The following is a 9,387-nucleotide window of genomic DNA, read 5'->3' as shown; positions in this document are numbered from 1 at the left end:
CACACACACACACACACACACACACACACACACACACACCAGCCCCCCAGGGCCGAAACTGCTGACACTGTTCCTCCACTAGGATTTCTAGACAGAGCTCAATTTCCCAGCTGAAAACTAGTGTCTGTCATGCTTTCCCTTTGGTCCACAAGCACTCTGACCAGCCAGACCCTGCCCTGGCTGCAGGGCGCCCGGCCACGTTTCCCCTCTCGTGGGGGTGCCCATCCTAGTAGAGAGAGGCAGTGAGTACAGAAACGAAAGAAGGTCATTTCAAACCAGGGTAGACGTCATCCAAGGCCATAACAACAATGCAGCGGGCGTGAGCACGGGAGAGGAGCAGAGGGGCTCCGTGAGGTCATGTGGTTCCGGACGGTCATTTGGACTAGAGGGGACATGTGCACTGAAACCTGGTGGCACTCAAGAGCCGGACCTGCAGAAACCAGGAGGAAGGACAGTGTGGTTCTGTTAGAAGAAGGGACGGGCCAGATGATTGGACTCGCTTCTTCAGAAGTCCCTAGTAGGTAAACGGAGTTCCGAGTGTCAGAACAGGACAGCCTTGTGGGTGGACCCATGTGGCCGGTGAAGACAGCGGGACAGCACGTGAGTCCCAAAGTCCATGCTGTCCTTGGGGGTGGTGACGCTAAGGGAAAGACTGGCATTCTGGTGCCCCCAGCTGTAGGGCCAGCGCAGGGTCCTCCCCCAGGCCTCCATCTGGCCATCTTGCTTTGTGTGTCCGCAGCCTCCAGGACGTTGCAATTCTCTTCAACATCATCATCGTTTGCCTCATGTTCTTCAACACCTTCGTCTTCCAGGCAGGGCTGGTCAACCTCCTGTTCCACAAGTTCAAAGGCACCATCCTCCTGACAGTGGTGTACTTCGCCCTCAGCATCTCCCTTCACATCTGGGTGATGGTAAACGTGCTGCTCTGCGGGCCCAGCCCCCTGCCCCTGAGACCCCAGCAGAACATAACCCACCCTACGGGATACCCCACTCTTTCGCCTCACACGGAAGCCCAGCTAGGAAACAGGGGAAGGCAGGTGGTTCGGGCACGGACAATCTCATGAGGCCGTTTTTGCCCAACACTGTGTGCTGAAGGACAGGCAGCTTGGCCCAAGAGGCGAGGCCACATCTTGAGCATGCAGCCTGCCATTGCCCCTCCTGATGCTAACACAGGAAGCTGAATCTGTTTCATTAGCTGTGACGTGGCCAGTGCTTGGAGCCTGCTGCTGCCTCGTCCCCTGCCCTTACATTGGGAGGGCCAGCCTTCACTCTAACATAGGCCTCCGGTCAGAGCCAGCTTTTCCTGGTGGCGGTGTCTTCTGCTTCACAAAGTCTTCCTTCTCTCTGGGCTTCTCCTCTGTCTCATGAGCTCATTTTGACGGAACACCCCAAATGGCCAGGCCTTCAAGCCTAGTTGCCTTTTTTCTGAAGCCCCCGTTCTAGCCCTGAGCAGGACTCCACGGGAAAAGTCAAGCCCAGAGGGAGCCTGTGCTGGGTTTCGGCTTCCTGGAGCCCACACAGGCCCTGGCTCTGAGCCCTGGGGCCGGTAATCTCATCAGCCCCAGAGGGCACGGAGCCTTATCTGACAGGAGCTGGGCCGGAGATTTTTGAGGCAGAAATGAGAGTCCTTTCTCCTTGACCCTGGCTGTGGAATGAAAAGGGATAGGTTGCTTGGTTGCAACTTCCTCTTCCCTCCGGGTCAGAAAGATTCTCTCGGCTGCTGCAAAAGAGCTGGGTTCTCCTTTGAGGGGCATTCCTTGGGTTGTGAAAACAAAGGCGGGGAGATTCGTGTGGTTTTAAACCAAGTAGGAGGATCTCCTTTCTACTCCTGTAAACAGTTACAGTCTCAGAAACGCACAGGGACAGTTCTGCACTGTCCCGTTGAGTCGCTGTGAGTTGGCACGGACTCCATCCATGCCAATGAGTCTGGTTTGGTTTGGAGCGGGAGCTCTGCCTATAACCACACTGGAGATGCCTGGGTCTCATCTGGGAGTCTGACAAGGGGTCAGCAGTTAGAACCCACCAGCCACTCCCTGGGAGAAAGAGGAGGCTGTCTACTCCCAGGAAGATTTGCAATCTCAGAAATCCACAGGGACCTTTAACTTTGCCATACAGGGCTGCTGTGAGTCATGGTCCACTCGCTGGCCTTGAGTCAAGGAGCTCTGGTGGCACCGTGGGTTATGACGGGTGCTGCTAACCACAAGGTCAGCAGTTTGAAACCACCAAAAATGCGTGGGCAAAAGATGAGGCCCTCTACCCCCATAAAGATGGACAGTCTCACAGATCCGCCATTCCACACTGTCCTGTGGGGTTGCTCAGAGTTGGAAACTACTCGATGGCCAGGAGGGTCTCCTCTGGCCTTTGACCTTTCTTGTCTCCTCTCTCCCCTTCAGAACTTACGCTGGAAAAACTCCAACCGCTTCGTCTGGACCGATGGACTGCAAACACTGTTTGTGTTTCAGAGACTAGGTAAGGGGCTGACCTAGCTCAGCGAACCTTGAGGGCTGAGGCTGGGTGGTTGGGAGACAGCCCTGCCAACACTGATGCTCCCCTGCAGGAGATAGTGGGGAATCACGGGACTCTCTCTCTTAACCTGGAAAGCCTACGCAGGGCCCCCTGAGACGTGCTTTCTGCATGTCTCCTCAGCGGCTGTCCTGTACTGTTACTTCTACAAGCGGACAGCTGTGCGTCTGGGGGACCCTCGCTTCTACCAGGACTCGCTCTGGCTGCGTAAGGAGTTCCTGCAAGGTCGAAGGTGACCTCTTCAGATCCCTGGAATGGCGCTGTTCCTTCCTGGTGCTGCTCCCAAGGGGAGGTTGCCCTCCTTGGACGCGTGCAGGCCTGTGTGGCCAGCCTCCCCTCTTGCATATTCAAGTGTTCGAGTCCCTCCTGCCTACCTCAGTCCCGTGCCCCACCCTCTCCTGCTCCACCCCTTCATTATCTTCTCAGAACCTCTGACTTCTGGGAGCTCTGTGGCTGTCCTTTTGTGTGTGTGGCACAGGAGAACCTCCCGGGCCTGCTTTCCATGCACCACACGCACTCATGGCTGAATGGGCCCAGAGGGAGGCCCCTGGGCGCCTGAGTGCCCACACCTCCGACTCTTAGATTGATTCCCAAGATACTTCCCCCCAACACACACACATTTCCTAAATAGGGAATAAATGGATTTTTCCCCTACCAAGGATGGAGTATGTCTTGTGCATATCTTGTTAGATTATGTGCGCCAGAGCTTCACTTCAGCATCTACAGTGGGGCGAGTGGGCCACAAACCAAGTACAGCTCTGTGTTGAGAGAGGGCCATGCTTTCTGAGGTCAAGGTGTTTTTGAGACATCCAGGTGTGGACAGCCCAGTGCTGCTCCCCCCGCCCAGCTGTGTGCTTCTTCAACTCATCCCCATCAGACGCCAAAGCTGAAAACTTTATTCACCACCATCCAGTTAGAGCCGACACTGCCCCTGTACAATTTTGAGAGTGTTCCTCTTGACAAGAGCAGAAAGCCTCATCTTTCTCCCACAGAGCAACTGGTGAATTTGAACTGCTGACCTTGTGGTTAGCAGCCCAACACCTTACCACAGCACCACCACAACTCACTTCCCTCCAGTGGCTTCCAGCTCACAGCAACCCTATAGCACAGGGTAGAACCACTTTTTACGGAAATAGAAAGGCTTATCTTTCTCTGACACTGGGGCGCTCAGAAAAGTAAAACTGTGAGGTTTTAAAAGGCACCAACCCTGAGTATTGGCTTTCTATTGCCAGAAGAAGAGTACAGCTCGGGGCTCTGAGTCTGCAGTTCAGTTGGTCCTGCAGGTGCTGGTGATGTCAGCTGGGCTTGCTCATGAGGCTGTGGGGGCTCTGAGGAGCTGCGTCAGGATCACATGCCTTGGTCTCCCCCAGCGGTTGGTGGTCGCCGCTGCAATGACTGTGTCTCAGCTGACCGGCGCGGCTTCCCCTGGCAGTAGCGGAGGGGTGTTGGGGACATGCCTCCTCCAAGCCTCTGCTGGCTGAGTCCAGAGGCAGTGTGGGCGAGATGGAGATTCAGGGAGAGGTGCAAATTGGGAAATGAATTCAACTCAACGGTCAGCCCAGTTCCTTCTGTTGTACATAGGGTGGCTGGGTCAGACCCAACCGGACAGCACCCATCACCACCACCCTATAGTTCTATGGAACGTGCTGTTCAGACTAGCGTTAGGGCAGGGCTTGGCACCCTGACTTCAGGCTTTGCAGGTCAGTTTCTGTTGTGACCATTCGACCTTGCCATTGTTGGGCAAAAGCGGCTATCATCATTCGAGAACTGTATAACCGAGACCTATATGCCAACTTCCTGGCCACGCTTACCAGTGGCTACCTCGGTTCATCGTACTGTAACCCGCGGGAGCGAGGGACCCGCAGGGCCTCCCTGCGCTTCCTCTCGCGCGGTCTAGAACGGAACTCCGCCCTCCAGCGCTTGCAGTCGGCGATCCTCCTGGCGCACGCGCGGCCCGCCCCGCCCCAGGCAACCATAGAGTGCGGAGGGCGGGCAGAGGCGCCAGCCCGGCCGCTCTGGCCCTCGCTTCCGGCTGAGCCTCGCTGCTCCGGGAGCGGCTTTTACCGCTTACATCGTTTCCATGGGGACTGAAGATGGCACCGCGAGGTGAGATCCCGGAGGTGTGTGAGTCGCTGTTCCCTTGTCCCGACTGTCCCCCGGTCCTATCCCCGTCTCCCAGAGCTCGACCTTCTAGAATGTTAGGGGCGTCGCTCCTCATAGGTCCAAGGGGGGCTCTCCCAGGCCGGGTTTCATGTCCTTGGTGCTTCTCTGTGGGACTTGGAAAAGGGCCGTGCTGGTCTGTGCGCCCCCATTCCTCCCCGGGAATAGTAACGGGGTTCGATCTTAGAGGGATCGTAGAGCTGTAACACTTTCCGAACATTCGTGATTTCCACTCCCGGAACCAACAGTTGCGTTTGGCGGAGATTCCGGGAGAGAAGGGGGTGTAGGAAGCGCCCGCCCACCCCGACCCTGTTCCCCGCCAGTCCCCAGTGGCCCCGCACTTCCCACTCGCAGGGACCTGGTGTTCATTCCCTGGAAGACCCGGAGCCTCGTACGGAACAGAGATTGAGCTGTTCCGAGCTCATCCGCTTCTGCCCCTCTTTCAGATAAACGCTTGTCCTCCACGACCATGGAAATCCTCTTCTTTCTGAACGGCTGGTATTACGCTACCTACTTCCTGCTGGAACTCTTCCTATTTCTGTATAAAGGTAACACTTGGGGCCAGACCACCCCAGCCCCAACATCCCTTTCCCACTTCTGCCCAGAGCACCCTCCCAAACAAGCACCTCCTGGCTGCTCATGGTCCCGCCCCTCTAGGGCCACCCCCTGAGAAAGATCCAGGGGGGCGGGGGCCAGCCCCTCCGGCGGAATTTCTTAGTTTGGGAAATGTGGGACTTCTCCAAGGCGGCCCAACTTCCCCCTCTCCCCAATTCCACACGAAGGTCACTAGCGACTCCCAGGGGAAAGAGCCAGCAGCTGCCTGTGGCGCCTGGCACCCTCAGATCCTGCTGCACAGTACCTTCTGCAGTTTGAATTTGGAGTAAAACCCTGAATTCCTCCGCCAGACCCCGATTCCCACGAAGTGCTTGTATCCCCTGCCACTGTAATAGTGCTTCCATCACCAACTAGTTCACGGAAAGCCAACCAGACTCCTAGTCTGTACTCTGCTGTCCGGGAGTTGTGGTGGGTGCTACTGGTCTTGTGTAAAAGCTCTGGCCTTCTGTTGGCAGGCCTCCTACTCCCCTACCCAACAGCCAACCTAGTTTTGGATGTGGTGATGCTCCTGCTGTATCTCGGGATTGAAGTTATCCGGCTGTTCTTCGGTAAGTATGGTCCAGAGAATATTTCCATTCCCCAGGAGACGACCTGGTTGTGCTCCCGATCAGAGGCTGGATCTGGAGCGGGTATCCCATTTCTCCCTCGCTAGCATTTCAAACTGCCTCCTGTTTGGGGTCAAGAGTTGCCTGTCTGGCTCCGTGGGGGTTAGAGCTTGGTGGTAGTCTGAGGTATTAAATTATTCCCCGACTGGCTCACTATGACAGAGGGGCCGGGCTCCTCTTTCTGGTGGGCCTTGGGAGAACAGAGTCCTTCGTGATGCCATGTCCAGGGCAGTATATGTCACAGATCATGCTAAGTAAGAGACCCCTCTCTGCCTCTCTGAAGAAGGATCAAGTTAGGACAAGTTTTATGACCCCCAAACTCTCTCATTCCCCACCCAACACATAAACCGAGAGGGGGGGAAAAAAAACAACAACAAAAACCTTGTAGTACATCTGGCAACGATCAAGAATGTTTCTGTCAATCACTAAAGGAAAGACTAAGCCATTGTAAAAGCACTGAAAGGGCAGTGCCACTAAGAACAGTTAGAGATGGTCGATAAGCACATGACAGGACACCCGGGCTCACTAATAAGAAGCGAACAGACAACAAGGTAGCATTGCCCTTCCCTCAGATTGGCAAAGAATAAAAGGTTGCTAGTACCCAGCTGTAGAGAGGGTGTGGGATACAAGTAGTTGCACACTTTTGTGGGAACAGAGATTAGTACACTTATTGGGAATAGTGACCGCTGTATCAAAACTCATAGTCTTAAATTTTGCATCTTACGCTCATTGAATTAAAAGACAGCCCCAAAGCCCACTCTTCCACAGCTAGGCAGAGACCTAGCTCTGAGAGCATTTACTGCCACATATTTCATAGCAACAGAACATTAGAAAGACCCTAAAGAAAATCAATCGAGGATTAGTTAGCTAAACGATGCTACTGGTTGAGTGGAATTGCACAGCGCCATTAAGACAAGAATGAGGTCGTTAGGTGGATGGAAAGAGACTAACTTACGTTAGAGGGGTGTGTGTGAAGTTGCCAACGGTATGTACAATATGATTCTGTATTTCTAATAATAGCAATGTACGAGAATGGGCATGCAGAACACTCTCCATTGATCTGTAATGCCGCCTGTCTCCAGGGGCCTTCACAGTCTGCAGTTTCTAACATCAACTCCACACTCATTGCCATCAAGTCGATGGTGACTCAGCGACCCTACAGGACAGGGTGTAATTCCCCTTTGGGGTTTCCGAGACTAACACTGTATGAGAATGCAAAGCCTTGTTTGTCTGGTGGTTTCGAACTGCTGACCTGTGGTTAGTAGTCCAATGCACAACCACTTCGCCATCAGGGCTCCTCCTTTGCCATATTTGCTTTTGGTTACTTAAGGCATAGGTTCCCCAACTTAATTGGCCTACCACCCCCTTTTCAATTTTATTTTACTTAATGCCACCTTAGCCATGAGCAATGTTTGTACTGTATATATAGCCCATCACGCAGGAAAAAGTACAGGCCCCTACATGTTTCCAGCACACCCCCTGGCCAGGGGGCAATATCGGTCCACTTTGGGAAAGGCTGATTTAAAGAACGATTTCCCCCTAAGATTGCCTTGCCCCTCCTGTGGGAGCCAACCTGGAAGCAGGGACTTCTGGAGGGGAGGATTCCCACCCTGTTACTCCCCCAAAGCCTCTCATGCAACGCAGCAGGACCCCACTTCTAAATATCCATGTCCCCATCCTGGTTCAGCCTTCTCTGCCTTGCTGGGCCATCACACCCCAACGGGCCAGGGAAAGCAACCCGCCTGGCGGTAACCCTGGGGGCTGTCTCCCACAGGTACAAAGGGAAACCTCTGCCAACGAAAGATGCCCCTCGGCATTAGCGTGGCTTTGACCTTCCCATCCGCCATGATGGCCGCCTACTACCTGCTGCTGCAGACCTACGTGCTCCGCCTGGAAGCCATCATGAATGGCATCCTGCTCCTCTTCTGTGGCTCAGAGCTGCTGCTCGAGGCGCTCACCCTGGCCACTTTCTCCAGGTACTTCAGCTGTTCCTGGGCCTCTGCTGTCCGGTGGCACTGCTGGGGAGCCCTCTCCCGGCCCCGACCGCCCGCAGGTCTAGAAGGCTTCCCAGGGAAAAAGGGTTTTCTCACCTAGTTCCCTGCCTCGGGGAGCAGTTTGTGTTCTTGGGGACCATATCTATAGACTACTGAACCAAATTTAGATCTGGACTATAGAACTGGTTGGGCCAGTTGTTTTTCACCGGCCTTTTAACATTCTCTCTCTCTCTGCCATCAGTATGGACAGGATTTGAAGCACAAACGTGTCAGCCAGCAGTCCACCCTGGCTTGTGGTTCTGGAGCCACCCCAGTGGAAATTGGTGGCTTTCATTGCCCTGGGAGCGGTTGGTTGCAGCTTTCCCTCAGGAGAGACGGTGTGGCAGCAAACCCAGCACCAAGCCCCAGCAGACTGGTACACTCCCGCACAGGGAGAGGCAAGGGACCGCCCCCAGCCTCGGCCCTTCTCAGAGCCAGTTCTCTGCTGACCTCAAGTTCTCCTCTCTGTCCACCGTGGCCGCAGTATCCGTGGGTACCATCTAAGCTTTGCAGGCTGCCGGAACCTGGGCCGCTACTGGCTGTGGGTGCTGGGCCACCCCCGTTCCACGAGCCTGGAGCCCCAGGGTGCAGCCCAGAACGGCGAAGCCGCTCCAGAGTTTTTTTTTGGTAGCCGAGTGTGTTATTTTCTACTCCCATCATGAAACAACAGCGATTTTATAATAAATGTGTATTTTCTGTTGTGGGGGCTGTAGCCTTTTCCTTACAGCACTGTTTCTAGCATTTCATCCATGCCGAGGGCCAGTGGGGATAGGGTCAGCACTCTGTCCCCAAACTGTGGCTGGTTATACTGTGCGGTCACTAATGGGTAGCAGAGGTCCCTTGATTCCCCAAGCTGCAGACTGAACTCGCCCCCGAACACACGGTTCACTGCTGCGTCTTCTCCGGGTCTGTCTCAGCTTCCAGCCCCCACCCCCCACCCCACCCACGGCCCCCACACTAGTATCTGCCTTTCATTCTCTGACAAGTAAACACCAGCTTCCTTGCAAGGTGGGATTTATATAACTGGAAGCAGCTTCCAGGAATGTTGACAATTTTGTTATAAATGAGCATTTCTTTAAAATGTTCAAGTTGACACATATAGGGGCCAGGAATTCAGCACTTCCTTCTGGAGGCACAATTCACCCCTCAGCACCGTGAATGGAATGCCTGAAGTCCCCGGCTTAGGGTCACCAACAGGCAACTCTCTCGGACGCCTCCATTGGTGGCAATAAGCACCACCTACACTACTGCCCCAGTGAAGTTCTTCCAGGTTCCAGGACAGCATTTACTGTTTAAAGCACGGCAGGAATAAAAGACGCAGTTGTTGGGACAGGGCCCTGTCCTACGTTCGGGACTGGCTGTACTCAGAGTGCCTGCAGCAGCCTTCTTTACGCCACACCATGATCCCCAGACAGACGGGAACTGCTCAGGTCGTTAGGGATAGATGGTGT

General features: G+C 54.5%; 2 protein-coding genes across 6 annotated transcripts in view; both read left to right on the top strand.

The window, feature by feature from the left end:
* The window catches only part of TMEM138 (transmembrane protein 138), a 7,415-nt gene extending 4,238 nt beyond the window's left edge, over positions 1-3,177 (top strand). For 3 of the 4 annotated variants that reach the window (XM_004714934.2, XM_045297038.1, XM_045297039.1), the window contains exons 3-5: positions 740-911; positions 2,394-2,469; positions 2,647-3,177. In XM_004714934.2, the coding sequence (XP_004714991.1) occupies positions 740-911; positions 2,394-2,469; positions 2,647-2,759 (361 nt within the window). In that variant the 3' untranslated portion in view covers positions 2,760-3,177. The remainder of the gene's footprint in view (positions 1-739; positions 912-2,393; positions 2,470-2,646) is intronic. The other variant, XM_045297040.1, reaches the window with a different exon arrangement.
* Positions 3,178-4,561: 1,384 nt separating this feature from the next.
* On the top strand, positions 4,562-8,604 carry TMEM216 (transmembrane protein 216). 2 transcript variants are annotated; one of them, XM_045297042.1, is made up of 5 exons: positions 4,562-4,643; positions 5,130-5,231; positions 5,754-5,846; positions 7,678-7,879; positions 8,139-8,604. In XM_045297042.1, the coding sequence occupies exons 2-5, from the start codon at positions 5,153-5,155 to the stop codon at positions 8,152-8,154; spliced, it is 390 nt and encodes a 129-aa protein (XP_045152977.1). In that variant the 5' UTR covers positions 4,562-4,643; positions 5,130-5,152; the 3' UTR covers positions 8,155-8,604. The 2 variants fall into 2 exon arrangements, with proteins under 2 accessions (XP_045152977.1, XP_045152976.1); XM_045297041.1 differs by having other exon boundaries at positions 4,577-4,629.
* Positions 8,605-9,387: the final 783 nt, after the last annotated feature.

This window comes from Echinops telfairi, unplaced genomic scaffold (assembly GCF_000313985.2).
Source record: "Echinops telfairi isolate 266 unplaced genomic scaffold, ASM31398v2 ScPeMD7_7416;HRSCAF=8454, whole genome shotgun sequence".
NCBI classification, from domain to species: domain Eukaryota; kingdom Metazoa; phylum Chordata; class Mammalia; order Afrosoricida; family Tenrecidae; genus Echinops; species Echinops telfairi.
The sequence above is the reverse complement of the archived record's forward strand: the minus strand, read 5'-3'. Positions and strand labels throughout refer to the sequence as shown.

Bases quoted from the DNA above. Each gene is read 5' to 3' on its own strand.
- TMEM216 (XM_045297041.1), top strand. The intron at 5,232-5,753 runs GTAACACTTGGG...TTCTGTTGGCAG, and splicing joins CTTCCTATTTCTGTATAAAG to GCCTCCTACTCCCCTACCCA. The intron at 5,847-7,677 runs GTAAGTATGGTC...TGTCTCCCACAG, and splicing joins AGTTATCCGGCTGTTCTTCG to GTACAAAGGGAAACCTCTGC.